Below are 17078 nucleotides of genomic sequence, written 5' to 3'. Positions count from 1 at the left end.
TAACTGGTGACTGGGAATGCATTGCTATCGCAATCAGTGTACAGTGTACTTCAGACAATAAAAGAAGCCAAGAAGAATCTTGATTTAAATCAATGATTTTAAATGATTTTAAAAAAACAAATATTTTTTTTTAGATGTCTTTTAAAAACCATCAGCCTGCCTCAGATAATGCAACTATGCAAAAGGTGCTCCACCAGTATTATCCTACTTTATGTAAAAGTCCAGAAATTTCCATTGAAAGAGTGGCTGAATATTTACATAAACAGAATTTACTGAAGAAAATCAAGGACAAATTTTGTGAAATTATTGAAAAGTCTAAAACCGGAAAGGCACCTGGTGCCGATAATCTGGCAACCTCTTATTATAAATGTTTTGAGGATAAACTTTTGCAACCTTTACAACAAATGATGAATATCACTTTACGGAATGAAAAATTCCTGACAGCCATAAAAAGGCTAATACACCATTACAAGTAGTCCTTGACTTATAACCATTCGTTTAGTGACTGTTCAAAGTTACTATGATACTGAAAAAGAAGTGACACAACCATGCATCCCCATGATTATGCGACCAAAATTCGGACACTTGTCAACTGGCATGTATTTATGATTCACGTGATCAAAACTGCATGATCACCAACAAACAAATTCAATGGGGAAGACAGATTCCCTTAACAACCGTGTTATTAACTTTGCAACTACGACGATTCACTAAACAACTGTGGCAAGAAAAGTTGTAAAATGGGGCGAATCTCACTTAACAACTGTCTTATATGCAATGGAAATTTTTGGGCTCAATGGCAGTCGTAAGTCGAATGCCTAAAACAAACCCTGATTTCCCTATTGAACAGGAAATTATTGACTAACATCTTCACTGAACAATGGCTATAAATTGTTTACTACAATTTTGGCTGAAAATAATTTTGCCGATAAAAATTGGATTCAAATATATACACGAGTAGGATTTTAAACATGAATATTCTATTGGAGCCAGAACTTTTTCTTTTAGGAGTGGTGGATATACAGCTGGAAAAGAGCAACGGAAGGTGATTTCAGAATAGGATTACTCTGTTTGCAAAGAGATGCACAGAGATTACCGTGCACACAGGACATGATAGCAGTGTTCCATATCTAAGGGGCTGCAATGAAGAAGGGGGGAGGGGCATGACATATTCTCCGAAGCACCTGAAGGCAGGACTAGGAAATCTCCAAGTCCCTTCCAACGTCAATGATTCTGTTATTCACACACAGATGGCAAGATTTGACATTGTTCATTGCTGAGATGAACAAATCAACTTGTTTGATTAGAGGAAACACACATTCATCAATGATAGGAAGCCCATGTTTGCATAATAAAGATTTTACATAATAAGATTGAAATAATGGATTATAGAAAGAAGGAACACATGAAGCCATTTTAGAGACAAAAGTTTGATTATAATTGTGTATATAAAATTGCTGAGAAGAAGACTAGAAGCATTTTATTTTTATTTTTTTTGCAATTATTTTCTGTGCTTTTTTCCTTTCTTTTCCCAATCTTCTTTGCCCTTTTCTTTCCTCTTTTTCACATTTACTATTTGTCTTCGAATGTCTTTTTATTATCCACATTGAACCCTTTGACTAAAAACTATTTAGAAAAACAACAACCGGACTCTTGCAAATTGCTGCGCAAGTATTATTTTTGTGCTTTCGTTAGGGACACGGAAGAGTCAAGATTGCTACTGTTGTTTCTTCCGTTTCCCCCTTTACCCTGTCAATTGGACAATATTTTATTTTTGGATCAGCAAGAGGGTACACAAGGCAGAAAGAAAAAGTCAGCGAGAGTGGACTTACGAGACTTGTTGATCATTTTTATCAGCAGATATGGAAAGGTCTTGCAACTGAGGCTCTCATGGCAAACATCAGGAGTTACCTGGAAAAGGAAGACGTTTGTTAAAAATCTCATCGCACCCAGGAGGAAACCCGAAGAGTTGGGACATATCCTTCCCATGTAGGTCACTGAACTCACAACAGATGGATTGCAACAGCATGTGATTAAGCTACTACAGATTTTAGGGGTGGGAATGGTGGGGAGAGATATTGAATATATAAAATGTACTGTGTTAGAACAACAATACGATAAAATTGTGCATCTCTTTACTATCATTTTCTTCCTTGATCAAAATGTAAACACATCTCGGATACATTGAAAAGATTCAAAATGCCATATATATATACCAGTATATATAATAATAATAACTTTATTGTCATTGCACGTGTATACACAGTATACCCATACAACGAAATTCACTTAACGCCCAAAGACCAGGTCCAACACACACAACAATCCCCAAACACACTCCCTCCCACCACAATTCCCCACCCCTAAACCACCCAAACATCCACACAACAGACCAAGTATATAAAATAGCATGTCCCTTTTTCTGTTCATCTTTTTGAAACTGTTAATTTCTAATGTTAATTATTGTTTGTAGCCATCGGCAAAACATTAAGTACATTATTACAATTGCTTTTTTTGGGGGGGGGCATGTCAGGGGCTTTTTCTTCCTTTCCTCTTGGTCAGAATTATAGGTTCTCCAAACAGTTCATATTTCAAGCATGTTGCTTTTTCTGTTATTTTTTGACATTTTTAACCTTTATTTACGATCATTATCCTTGATCAAAATTTAAACACTTTCCAGATACAGTGAAAAGATTCAAACGCTGTCTCTCTCTCTCTCTATATATATATAAATATATAAATGTGTATATATGCTACACACACAAACACATGTACACACACAAATATTCAAATCTTTTCAATGTATCTGGAATGTGTTTAAATTTTGTTCAAGGATGAAAATGATGGTAAATAGATGCACAATTGTAAATATTCTTGTAAAATAATCAATATTCACTCAGTGTCATTTACTGAACTCAAAATGAGCACATCTGAAGATTTAACAACAAATGGTCAACAAATACATTTAATAGCCTTTTTGCACATTATTTACACTCCAATATATATTTACGCCTTTTCAGCTTAGATCATGCAACTATATATGTTTGCATTTGATAAAAACTGACATCTGTATTACGTTATATATGGATATATATCCATTCAGCAAAGAAACCAAAAGATATTTCCTATTCTCCCTGCATTTTCAGACAGAAAATACTGTTCGTCTAAAATTTAACCATGGGAAAACTTTAGCTTCCACCCCTTGCCTCTAAATTTACTGAGAAACATTTTCTTTTTGCAGAGAGAGAGAAAAATAAGAACCGTACAAAGAAGTGCATTCTAATTTTTCACATTCAACAAATTTTAAAGGAAGATCTCAACCATAATAATAATTTAAAAAAAAACATTTAGCTGAACGTTCGCAAAAATGAATCTCAAAACAACAGGTGTGTTTACACTGCAGATTGCATACAATCCATTTTTTCCTTTCATTTCATTGATCGGGTTGAGAAGGAAGAAGTAATAAAACTTTTCTACTGGCCACCTTCTCCATCCATGAATAAAGTTGCCCCAATCCACATCTCTTCTGACAGAGCAGAACTTACCGCTTCCATGATTCCCTGCAAATTTCAGCACCCTGGTCTTGCACATCTCCTAAAATAGAAAAGGGAGCTTTCCTGCCCGTTTCACTGTTTACTTGTGAACACACCTATGCTTGAAGTCAACTTTCATGCCCAGGCTGTGCCACGCAAGCTGACAAATGTGAATAAGAGATGAAACAACGGTTTGGAAAAACATGTTCCCCGGTTCTGATGAACTGTGCAAAACCTCCTGTCCAGTTTTAATCACTTCGGCCTTGATTTTATTATTTATTTTTTTAAAAAAGAGAGCCTGCCCCAAATCATAAAATCTCTCCATTCTATTCTAGATACCCAATGCAGAAAAGATCCACTTTAATCGCTCTGAAGAACAGCAGCTTGGAAAGTGTGATTATGTAGCAGGAAATAGCATCTTCCTTCCCCCTCACTGTTCAACACCTTCTTTACAAACACAGGGACTTATGACCAGTTCTTGCACTTACAACTGTTGCTGCATCCAAGAATCACATGATCCAAATTCGGTGGCTTGGTCATTGGCATGTATTTATGATGGTTGCATTTTTCCAGGGTCATGTGATCCACCACTTGTGACCTTCTCAATTGTCTTTTGACAAGTCAAGAGGGAAGTCTGATTCCCTTTAATGTCCAATCGTTGTGGATGTTAAGGGGAATCAGACTTCTCTCTTGACTTGTCAAAAGCCAATTGGGAAGGTCACAAGTGGTGGATAACAACCGTGACCAAAAAATGATTGTAACATTTATTTATTTATTTATTATTAATTTATTTATTAGTCATATTTCTATGCCGCCCACTCTCCGAGGACTCTGGGCAGCTTACACCAAAGACAGTATACTAAATGCATATTGCCCCCAACAATCTGGGTCCTCATTTTACCCACCTCAGAAGGATGGAAGGCTGAGTCAACCTTGAGCCGGTGAGATTTGATCTGCTGATCTGCTGAACTAGCAGTCAGCTGAAGTAGCTGCAGTACTACACTCTAACCACTGCGCTACCTTGGCTCATTAAATGGGTGTGACTACTTAACAACCCCCTTGCAACATAAATTCTAATTGTGACTGTAAGTGAAGGACTACTTGTAAGCTCTCCCAAATCAATCATTTTAAGGCATATTTCATATTCTGTTTACACAACATTGCAGACAATGGGCTCATTCCCACAACATGCTAAATCATGAATTATCCAGTTCCATTTTCCAATCTAACCTAACTTGTTGAGGACAATCAGCCAATAGCACAATCGGGGTCACAATGACACACAGTCAAGGAAACAAGTAAAAACAAAAATTGTGGGCAAATGGTAATTATTTCCTGAAGGCTATCCCTGAGAACGGGATCATTGAACTTGAGGCACAAATGATCAAAATATCCTATTTCAGACACATTGTGCAAAGACCTAGTTTTCTGGACAAGACTTTTAGGACAGGAAAGTGAGACGGAAAGAGGAGATGATTATCAGCAGAATTACAGATGATGGAGGAACCATTGGAAGTCCAGAAGGACCAGGTTAGGGATAGAATATCATGGGAAAAAATCTTACAGATTTTTTTTTTTTTTAATTTGATTTATATGCTGCCCTTCTCCGAAGACTCAGGGCGGCTTACAATGTGCTCAGCAATAGCTTTCATCCTTTTGTATATTTATACAAAGTCAGCTTATTGCCCCCACAAACTGGGTCCTCATTTCACCTACCTTAGAAAGGATGGAAGGCTGAGTCAACCTTGAGCCTTGGCGAGATTCGAACCCTGCAGTAATTGCAGGCAGCTGGTCTTAATAACCAGCTTAATAACAGGGTGCCTTAAACCCCTGTACTACCAAGGCTCTTAACAGAGCTGGAAGGGACATTGTAAGTCATCTAGTCCAGCGGTCACCAACTGGTGGTCCGTGGACCACTGGTGGTCCGTGAGAAAATTTTGGTGGTCCGCAGAAAAATTATTTGCATTTTTTATATTGCACTAAATCGGGTCCTCAAACTACGGCCCCTGGGCCGGATATGTGCAATGAACGTTTGTGTTGCTGCAGAGAGTCTCCCCCTTCGGGTCTTTTTGTGTGGGTCAGAGGGGGACAGAAATTCTGACTTAGGGTCTGCTTCAGCCTCCTGGTGTGGGGCTTTGGGAGAAGGCTGGAGGGAAGCACCGTTGGTGGCTAACAGCCAGAGGGCCTCATTCCAGTGAGACTGCATCATGGCCTGGAACTGGCTGACATCTCAGCCTGCTGAGCCTGCAGGTGCCGGTACCTGGCCTTGAACTCCCACAGGTCTTCCCTCTGCTTGGAGCCTATGCTCGTAGTCCTCAGTGAGATGCTTCTGCTGAGCTTCCTTCTTGGCCAGATCCAATTTGAACTAGGCCAGCTGTTTTGCCAACTCTTTCTCGTGGTGGCTGCTTAGCTCCAACAAGTGCTTCCTGTTAGGGCCCTAAGGAGCCTGGGCAGCCAGGTGAGGAGTAGCTGGGAGAGGAGAGGTGAGTAGAGGCCAGCGAGATGCCCCTCGACGCAAGTGACACCGAGTTGGCCACGCCCACCCAGCCATGCTCCATGACCATCTAGCCATGCTCATCCAGCCGGTCATTAGGCAGACCATATTAGTGGTCCACGGGATTTAAAATTATGAATTTAGTAATCCCTAAGATCCAAAAGGTTGATGACCCTGATCTAGTCCAACCCCCCACCCAAGCAGAAGACTCTACACCATTTCTGACAAATGGCAGTCCAGTCTCTTCTTGAAAGTCTCCAGTGGTGAAGCTCCCACAACTTCCAAAGGCAACTTCTGTTCCATTGGTTGATTGTTCTCACTTTCAGAAAATTTCTCCTTATTTCTAGGTTGAATCTTTCCTTGATCAATTTCCATTCATTATTCCTTATCTGGCCTTCAGGTGCCTTGGAAAATAGCTTGACCCCCTTCTCTCTGTGGCAGCCCTTCAAATATTGGAAAACAGCTATCATGTCTCCCCTGGTCCTTCTCTTCAAATTGATGTATGGATGCTAAGAGGTGCCACTGACTTGATGGCTCTTCATCAATCCATCAATCACTAAGAAAGGAGCCTTCTTCTAAAAGCTAGTCATTTGTCCTTGCAAAGTAGACATCATAAAACCAAACCTTGTAGAGATTTTCAGATTTCTCAAACCCAAACAAAACACAACAATCAGTGTCCCATCACCTGCTTTTACACCACTTTCAACCTTCAGTGATATATATCCTTGGCATGGGAAACCCCTGCCTCCCTGTGTTTCTGATGTACAATTCCCAACACCTCGGGCACAGGTATGCAAGTCTTGGTGTATTCGGGTCTTTACCCATGTAAGATTGAGAGTATCTTGGCGATGTTTCGACGAGGTCCCACTCGTCATCTTCAGGCTGGTGTCTTCAGCTTCGTGCATGTGCGAGCAAAGAATGATCGGAGATGCTGTCTCTCTATAAATACTGGTGGGGAGGTGTGGAGTGCTGGCTTTGTTGTTGTAAGCGGGTTGGTTGGCTGTGTTGTTACATCTTGATTAGTTGATGGAGTTGATGTTTGCAGATTAGTCAGCTGTTTCGTAACATCCTGTGTGGGCAAGGTCCTAGCTGTGTGCCCATTAGGCTTTTGTGTTTTAACAACCTGGGTAATGGGCCGTGTGGCAGCATCCTGAGCTCCAGTGTTGTGACATCCTGACTCCTGAGCTGCAACATCCTGGGTAGTTGGCTGTGTTGTAACATCCTGAGCTTTAGTGTTGTGACGTCCTGAGTTCTGTGATGTATTGTCTTGAGCAGATGGCTGTGACGCAACATCCCGGGCTTTGGTTTGGCTCCGAGTCTGAGGTTTTGTCATGTGCTCATGGCGTGTGTTAGTTTGCTTTGTGTGTGGATCAGAGGGGGGCTCAGCAGCTGGCAATGCCGCCGCAGTCCGGCTCATGGACGGTGGCTGCAATTCGTCTATGGGATGGATTGGGTTTGAATCTGGTGAGGATGATTGGTGGTGGTGTCATGTGTTATCCTGTCAATGTTTGTGGCTGGGGCTCGTTTGTTGACTAGGGCTAGTTTCCAGATGTCTGGTAGGCGGGAAGTATTGTCACGTTTATTCATGTTATGGGGGTGTTTCTCTATTTTGATGGCTTCCATAATTATTCTCTTGTTGAAGTGTTCAGTTTTGGAGATTAATTTGGTTCCTTCAAAATCAATTATAGAGAGACAGCGTCTCCGATCACGCTTTGCTCGCACATGCACGAAGCTGAAGACACCAGCCTGAAGATGACGAGTGGGACCTCATCGAAATGTCGCCAAGATACTATCAATCTTACACGGGAAAAGACCCGAATACACCAAGACTTGCATAGATAGATAGATAGATAGATAGATAGATAGATAGATAGATAGATAGATAGCTATATATATATATATATAAATATATATAAATATATATATATAAATATATATAAATATATATATATATATATATATCTCCCCCCTGGCTCAAGCTGATGAAGTTAGGAGAACTTGTGGCTCAGAGGTTAATTCAACTGCCTAACATGCAAGAAGCCCAAATTCAAATCCGAGCATGGGTATGGCTAGCTGATGAGAGCTAAATAGCTTGAAATAGATCTATACTAGTCTCCCTTTATTTCTTTATCAGCAAATAAATATATATATACACACACACACATATTGTTTAAAATCTCCCGCTTCAAATATGGCAAATAGCAACAGCCTAAGAGGCAGTCAACTCATAGCCGAGCAAACTATAACTTGCTTTTCATATGATGTGAATAGGTTGCAAAAAAAAAGGGGGGGGGAGGGAAACAACTATTAAAATAGTTCCATAAACAAATGAGAAAAGTTTGAGCGCAAACATAAATAACTGGTTGGTGCAGAGTACATAGCAACCCGAAATCCGTGTATCTTTTAAAAGTATACTTAGGAAATGTACTAATTGCTTTGTTTTCCCACCGGAATCCCATTACAGATTCCACTTATTCTTCTTCTCGTAAAACACTCAGCAATTTCAGTCCATTACCCAATTTTGGTAGAAATCAGCCATTTCATTTATAGACCCACCCCTTCCTTCCTTTTGAAGAATGACTATCAGCCCAGAAAACAAACAATATCAATAAATTTCCAAATAATCATTTTAAAACTCTCTGGGTTTTATACAGGCCATTCGGTTTATATATTCTCATCATAAATCTACTAAATTGTGATTGTAATAGTCTGTTTAAAGTGTCATAATGAATGAAAACAGGGAGGGAGGGAAGGAAAGAAGGAAGGATTTGATGTCTTACAATTAAAACGTTCTCTTGTTTTAAACCCTGAACACATCTGATAATTTATGGGGCATTGTTGGACTTGGGTTCAAATTAAGATGGATAAATTATTAACTAATAATATCAGAGCCACCCTCTTTTTAATTATAATTATGCAGTCTTCGGTGTATTACCTACCTTGCTCCCTGAAACTGGGAAGGGCGACACCTTACTCATTTCAACTGAACTGTGTTAAGTGATGAGCTAAAACAGATTGGAAAGGGAGGAGAAAAAGCCAGGAACTCAAAGGAAAAAGCAAAATAATTGAATCGGCAAACTTCTAGGCAAATAGAAAAACAAAACCTGGATTGCAGTAATGGCATTAGGGCCAAATGCAAAACTTTAAAAATAACTCCTCCCCCCCCCATCTTATTTTTTTTAACACAAAAAGGCTGGAGCGTGCAAAGCTAGAAGGAAATACAGCTATGAAAAAAAATGTTTTTAATCCTTGATCTCTAGCTGTAGATCAGGAGGGATAGAATGAAGGATGGAAGAACTTTCCAAAAACTTTCAACTAGTCCTAAGAAAAGAAAGGCCCCAATTACTCTCTCTTGTGGACTGATAAGATTCTCTTTCTTTTGGCAGGTTAGTTCCACCTTCCAGCTCCCTAGGACAAGAAAAGAATTGCAGGAGCAAAATGACTTTGCTGCTTATTTTGGAAGATGCCCTTTTTTCATGCCTTCTATCTGCTGCAAGGGTGAAAAGAGGGAAAACTAAAGCATAGGGCTTAAGTATCTACCAACAAGGCTTTGTACGCAGATTAAAAATATATATATGCAAAAATTAGAAAACACTTCCAAAGCCAGGCCTTTAATTGGATCAGACCTTGTTAGATTTGCAAAACTCTCTCTCCACCCCCTCCCTTTTTCTCTCCCTCTCCTTCCCTCTTTCTCTTCCTCTTTCTCTTCCTTCCTCCCTCTATCTCCCTTTTTTCTCCCTCTCTTCCTCTCCCTCTCCCTCTCTTTCTCTCCCTCCCTCCCTCTCTCTCTCTCCCTCTTTCTCTTCCTCTCATTCTCTTTCCCTCTTTCTCTCCCCTGCCACATTTGTGTAAAATATGCAGCTGCCATGGAATCATTAATGACACATTTAATTTTCTCAATCCATCTTTGTTTTCAAGTAGTCACTTTCTACTCCAGTTGTCCCAGAAGAGGCCTGCTCCAGTGCATTCTTGCTTGCTAGAGGCTAATTTGGTTTCCAGGAAGTAGAGAACCACATGTCTCCAAACAGCCATCCTATTAGGACGGCCTCTGCAGCCATCTCGTTGCAACGTTTCTCCATTTTCTCTTATCTGTTGAATATAACAACAGGCCAATGTAGGGCTCAGGAATCCACTTGACTATTTTATCAGTGTAAAACACACTATTAAAATCGCAAGTTGGTTATCTTTGCTAGCCAAGACCAAACAACAATTTGTACATTCATGAAATAATACACTATAAAATTAGCCACACCAGAGTTTATATTATATGGGGAGAAGACAGCTTCTAAGAGCCAGAAACAAGAAATGCAGATAGTCCTCGCTTAACGATGGCAATAAATTTCCAAAATGTCTTTCCGATGGGACTAAGGTGCCCAGCATTGTGTTTGTTAGCCTATTTGAGATCCTTTTGTTATAAATATTTTGTACTATAATGCACAGTTTTGCCCAGTTAAAGGTTACAGAAACATGAATTTTAGTATATAGATTTGGTAGAGCATAAAAGTACAATAGCTAATTCATAAACATGTATATGTTTGTTTTGTCTTGTTAATGCACTTTTTTTGGGGGAGCAATGTTGCTTAGCTGTGTTTTGTTTTTGTATTATTATTATTTTTTAATTTGTATATTAAAGTTTCGAATAAAATAATAAAATTGAACTAAAAAGAAGTGCAGTAGCTAAGATAAAATGCAAGAAAGCATCTTCGAATGCCTTGATTCCTGATCCTTAGCGCTTACATTCTGGTAAAGTTTTGCCCAAGGTTACGAGTTTGTATTTCTGAAACAGAAAAGCGGCAATAGCATTTAAACTCATATACCGCCTTTTAGCGTTTTACAGCACTCTCTAGGCAGTTTAAGAGTCAGTCCCAAAGGTGGTTTTTCAAGAGGCAACTGGACTTTCTCTTTTTTTCTTTGAAAACGTTTCGCTTCTCATCCATGTCACTGCGTTATTTTATTTACCAGCTGAGCTCATTATTTCTGGACTGTCTGGCTCTCCGTAGCTTTGCCAACTTCTTATCAGTAAGCTACGTGTTTCCGTATCCACCCACATTCCTTCACTTGCTCTTCACACTCTCTTTCCTTTGTTCTCTTGCCAGAGGTCCGGCTCAGATAGACGGCAAGAATTACTTTCAAAAATGTAACAATTAACTTTTCTTAGTTAGTGAGGTGTTTTATTTTCTTTATAACAAATAAATGAGTTTTATTAGAAACCTTCCTCGCGTTTCTTTTCAGATTATTGCAACTTGGAATAAGCTTCGATTCATCTCCTCCTCTAAACCAGGGTAATTAGTCCCAGAACCAAACATGGGATTAATAAATGCCCTGACATTCTGGTAGCTCGGACGGTTTGATTTATGGCTTTTTTCCTTGTTTTGTTATTTCTGATAAGAGCGCATAGGCAATTAGTTTTTAGCTACTGAGGTACGCTAATTATATTGCTGAGATGCCGAAACAGAAGTAAAACAAATACAAAATGTATTTTGCTGAGGTGGCGGCAGAAAGGAGGTTTCCAGATTTCCAGCCCCTTACTACAGCCACACGCCTGGAACAAGAAAAAGCCGTGGGAACAGAAATGGAGACAGATAAGACAGAAGCTGTTTTTGAAGATGATGATTTACGACTGAGGTCAGTAACATTTTCTTCTGATCTTCCAAGCTCTGAAAAAGTCTTCCCAGAACCTTCTGAATTTGTAACGCTCGATGCAAGGCTAAAGCAAACTGCTGAGCAAAATTCCTCCCACGCAGAGAGAGAAACAATTCATTATTCTCCTCGAAACTCTAAGCTCACCCTGGATGAGCTGGCCATGAAAGCCTACCGTATAAAACTCTATGAACAGCAGCTATCCCAAGCAAAAATGGCTATATCTATGCTTGAGCAAGATATGGGAGATAACTTAAATTTTTCAAAAAGCGCCATATTGTCTTCTTGCTCAGAGCCAGACACTCCCCCTGGTGGATTCTGTGTCAGGCCAATTAAGGCAAAGAGCACTGCATACGTCACATGAAAGTCTCCCTGATCAAGTTACACATGTCTTACATAACCACTCCTACTCTAAAGCATACAATGCCCCGTATGCAAAGCTGCCCGAAGCTAAAGGTGCAGCACCATCTGCTGGCAAAAGTAATTTACTACAGGAAGCTGAAATGCCACAAGTGTTTCCACAGGCCCAAACTCAAACACCCCCTGGCGGTGTTGGTGTCCTTTTAGATGGAACAAAGCAAAGGCAAATGATTGCATCTCCAGCAGGTCATGCCAATATTGCAGATCAAGCACAAATGGCAACTGGAATACAGCAGATTCCAGTGCATCAGCCACAGCAGCTACAAATGCCTGCATATGTGCCCCAGCCACAAGTGCAAATAGGGCCACCTCCTGGCCCACCTCCAATGGCACAACCAAGACCATTTTTAGGTCCACAACAGGCACAGCAAATACCACAGGCATTCCTGCCAGCACAGCCAGCATACCAAGTGCAGGCTCCTTACCAGGCATTTTCTGTCTCTCCACTAACTGGTGAGTCAAAACTAAAAATGTCTGAACTCCATGGTTCGAGATTGAAACCTGGTGAACAAATTGGAGGACATTTGACCAAACTGAAAGGTCTGAGAACAGAATTGAGAGAAAGAGGCCATAACATTGAAGATATTCAAATGATCAGCATCATTATTAACTCTTTGAATTATGAATGGAAAGATGCTGTTACAAAAATTAACCAAGTCCCAATTGCTCAACGCACAGTGGACAATGTCTGCAGGCTTTTAATTGAAGAAGAGGCATTCATGTTGGCCACGCCACACTTGAGAGGACCACCCGCATCAAGAGCTCCAGCTAGACGCCCCTTCCGAGGAAGGACCTACGCTCCAAGGATGCCAAGATGCAACACCTGCAATCGTGTGGGACATGCCACCCGGGATTGTCCCCAATGAGTTGCAGCTCCCGTCACATACCAGCCCAGAGGAACAGATTCCAGAGGCAGAGGCGGTAGACAAGGTCGTCGTGGTCCCCGGCATGATCCACAAACTCCACTCGCCACACTGGCTTTAACCAATGATCCACAACCTCAACCAGAGTACGACAGATGACTCCTGTGGACTTTGGACAGTGGTGCAGCATTGCATGTTACCTACAGAAAGGAACTTTTCACAGAAATGCACGAGCCTGAACCAGAGCTACGTGAACTTTACTCTTTTTCAAATCATCCCTGTCAGGTCAAAGGAAAAGGAACTGTTTATGTTGAAGAGCTCGATGCATTCATTCCTGATGTTTATTACATACCAACAGCAACCAGTAATTTGCTTAGTCAGTATCACTTGTCTAGAATGTTAAAGTTCCAAGTTCACCACCTTGAAAAAGCAAGTTACATAGTTAAAGATGGAGATATTGTTGCTGAAACCATATTAATTGGTGGTGTTTATTACTTAAAACCAAAGCCTAAAACACAAACACAGGCAAGTATGCAAACTCCAAAAAGGCAGAGCACAGGCCCAGAGAGAGATGCTCCAGAGAGAGATCCTGTTGCTATTCCAAAGGCTCCTAAAGCCAACAAAAATAGAGTTGGTAAACAGGTTGCTCAGAGCAAGCCTGAGGTTCCGCATAAAAATGTTAATGTTGAGAATTCACTAACAGGTAAACCTTTGCATTCCAGGTGTATCCACAAATGGCATAGAAGATTGGGGCATGCCAGTTTCCGTGTTCTTAGGAAGATGCCGGAGTTCGCAAAAGGTTTGGATCTAAAGGGGTGTAAGGTGTTTTTGGATTGTGCTGTATGCAAGAAGGCCAAATCCAAAGCAGCAGCCATTCCCAAACGCGCTACACACCTGTCAACACGCATTTTTGATTTGGTTCACATTGACATAGTTGGTCCATTCCCACCATCATTTGGTGGTAGAAAATACTTTCTAACAATTGTTGATAATTATTCTAGATATGTATATGTATATCCTATGAAAGAAAAATCAGAGACCTTTCAGATCTTTAAAGACTTTGCAACCCTTGTTTCTACCCAACATCAAGTTCGCATCGCCAGAATCCAGAGTGATCGTGGTGCCGAATTCATGTCTCAGCGTTTCCAGGACTGGATGCGTAAGAATGGAATTATTCATCAGACGTCGGCGCCTTACACACCGGCTCATAATGGAGTCGCAGAACGAAGACAAGGGGTACTGCAAACCATGATGCGTTGTCTCCTAGAAGACGCCAACCTTGGTAAGATATACTGGGGTGAAGCTATCAAGTACGCAAATTACATTGTCAACCGTACTTGGAGCAGTGTAACAAATCAGACTCCTTTCTTCATGTTGTATGGCTACAAGCCCGATCTTAAAAACATTCATATTTTTGGTTCATATGCTATGGTGAACATTCCCTTAGCTCAAAGAAGAAAAGGAGGTCCAGCAGCAAAGAGACTGAGATTTATGGGTATTGATGATAACTCAAAATGGAGCAAATTTATTGACTCTAAACATGCAATTGTGATTTCCCAATCTGCAAATTTTGAAGAAGATATTGACTGGTCCAGGATTCATTCCAATGATCCTGGAGTTTATTTTCCCAGAGATGATACTGCTGATGCTACGCAGATTGATGATCAAGATTCCACTGATTCTTCTCAACCCGATGTTCCGTCTTCGCAAGCCGCGGATGCTGACGCTAGCGACGAAAGTGAGGACGAGGACGAAGCAGAAGAAGACTGGACAGTTGTCCCGAGACGTTCCAAGAGGGTCACAAAAGGGATCCCTCCACAACGATATTCTTGGCAACTGACAAAAGCACCCTTGCCTTTGATTTGCAATGTCACACTTCCACCTGATAATTTCACACAAATCAAGCAGCTCCCTGATTCAGAGCAAGACAAATGGTATGATGCAATGCAGGTTGAAATGGACAGTCTAAAGAAACTTAAAGTATTTACACCTGCAAAACCTCCAGCAAACAAAAAGGTCATTGGCACTCGATGGGTCTACAGAATCAAAAAGAAACCAAATGGTGAGTCATTGTACAAAGCCAGACTTGTAGCTCAGGGCTTCGCTCAACGTTATCCTGAGGACTACACAAATACTTACTCACCGACAGTCAGAACTGAGAGTGTAAAAATTGCTTTAGCAACTGCAACTATCCTTGGTCTAGAAGTTTTCCAGTTTGATGTTGACACGGCTTATCTACATGCAGACCTAGACGAAGAGATCTACATGAGAAGTCCTCCAGGATTCCGACAGCAAGAAGGGGATACCTGGTTCCTAAACAAAAGTCTTTATGGTCTGAAACAATCTGGTTTAATGTGGTACTTATGTCTTACTGACAAACTAAATTCAATGGGCTTTATTAAGTCCGAAACTGATGAGTGTGTGTTCACAAAAAGATCTAACAATGCATATGAGATAGTTCTTGTTTATGTTGATGATATTGTTTATATTGGTCCAAATAAGCAAATGAGTGAAATTTTTGCCAAAGCTTTGCAGAGATATTTCACATTGAAATCATTAGGTCACATTAGCACTTATTTAGGTGTTCAGATTGAAAAAACACAGAAGGGGTTTAGTCTTTCACAAGAAGATAAAATTGAACAAGTTTTGCATCATTGCAACATGAAGGATGCTAACACAACAAAGACACCCATGCAAACAGATTTTCACAACTTGACACAAGAAGAAAGTTCTGAGTTCGAGGATCAAACACTTTATCGTTCAGTCATTGGGTCACTGTTATACATTAGTAGTTGGACAGACCCGACATTGCACTTAGTGTTAATCTCTTATCACGACACGTAGGTAAGGCAAAACAGTTTCACTGGACATGTATTAAGAAATTATTGAGATACCTAAAATACACCAAACATTTGAAATTATTGTTAGAACCAACACATACTGATTATGCAGAATTATGTTGTTATGCAGATTCTGATTGGGCAAGTGATAAGAAATCACGTAAAAGTACTTCAGGTTATATGATCTTAAATGGATGTCCTGTTTATTGGCAAGTACGTAAACAGAATTTTGTTTCCTGTTCATCTACTGAAGCTGAATATGCTTGTGTTTCAGATGCATGTAATTCTCTAACTTGGTTTGATGCTTTAGTCACAGATATCTGGACACACCCGATCCGACCGATCACCGTGATGGAAGACAATGAATCGGTGGTTTATATTTCTGAATCTCATTTTACAGGTTCTAGGTCCAGACACATTGACATTCGTTACCAAAACATAAAACATTTAGTGAAAAAAGGTTTTGTCAAAATGCAATATGTATCTACACATGATCAAATTGCTGATATGCTCAACAAACCACTTCCAGCAGCTCAACACGAGTATCTGCGAAAGAAGATGTGCCTTATTTGATGATGTACTGATATTCGCTCAACTGGCAAAGAAGGGGAATGTCACTGCGTTATTTTATTTACCAGCTGAGCTCATTATTTCTGGACTGTCTGGCTCTCCGTAGCTTTGCCAACTTCTTATCAGTAAGCTACGTGTTTCCGTATCCACCCACATTCCTTCACTTGCTCTTCACACTCTCTTTCCTTTGTTCTCTTGCCAGAGGTCCGGCTCAGATAGCCGGCAAGAATTACTTTCAAAAATGTAACAATTAACTTTTCTTAGTTAGTGAGGTGTTTTATTTTCTTTATAACAAATAAATGAGTTTTATTAGAAACCTTCCTCGCGTTTCTTTTCAGATTATTGCAACTTGGAATAAGCCTCGATTCATCTCCTCCTCTAAACCAGGGTAATTAGTCCCAGAACCAAACATGGGATTAATAAATGCCCTGACAATCCAAGAAGCTTCTTCAGCTCTGACTGGATGGTGGGGAATGGAAGGATTTGTATTCCTTGCAGACAGATGGTCATTTGCATCCTTTTAGAGCAGGGGTGTCAAACTTGCTGCCTGCGGGCCAGATGCGTCACATGCTGGCCCCGCCCCCACCCGGTTTAGCAAAGGGGGGGAAAGTCCCGATATGTCACGTGACACCACCGTGATGACGCGAGTTTGACACCCCTGTTTTAGAGAGCCCTTGAGGCCACCTGGAGGTTTATCTGTATCCTCAGGGTCACCTGA

The 17078-nt window shown here is 40.5% G+C and overlaps 1 protein-coding gene across 17 annotated transcripts in view; it reads right to left on the bottom strand.

The window, feature by feature from the left end:
• Window positions 1-17078, bottom strand: part of ST3GAL4 (ST3 beta-galactoside alpha-2,3-sialyltransferase 4) — a 174770-nt gene that overhangs the window by 26605 nt on the left and 131087 nt on the right. For 11 of the 17 annotated variants that reach the window (XM_087876027.1, XM_087876023.1, XM_034421936.3 and 8 more), the window contains one exon: window positions 1833-1911. The exons of 2 other annotated variants lie outside the window; for them this stretch is intronic. In XM_087876027.1, the coding sequence (XP_087732153.1) occupies window positions 1833-1848 (16 nt within the window). In that variant the 5' untranslated portion in view covers window positions 1849-1911. Of the gene's footprint in view, window positions 1-1832; window positions 1912-3545; window positions 3595-8966; window positions 10132-17078 lie in introns of those variants that run through there. 4 more of the 17 variants (XM_087876025.1, XM_087876026.1, XM_087876021.1 and 1 more) reach the window with 3 other exon arrangements.

Source organism: Pantherophis guttatus, chromosome 9, assembly GCF_059756535.1.
Source record: "Pantherophis guttatus breed Tessera chromosome 9, ASM5975653v1, whole genome shotgun sequence".
NCBI classification, from domain to species: Eukaryota; Metazoa; Chordata; class Lepidosauria; order Squamata; family Colubridae; genus Pantherophis; species Pantherophis guttatus.
Note: the sequence above shows the minus strand (reverse complement) of the source record. Positions and strands in the feature narration are given on the sequence as shown.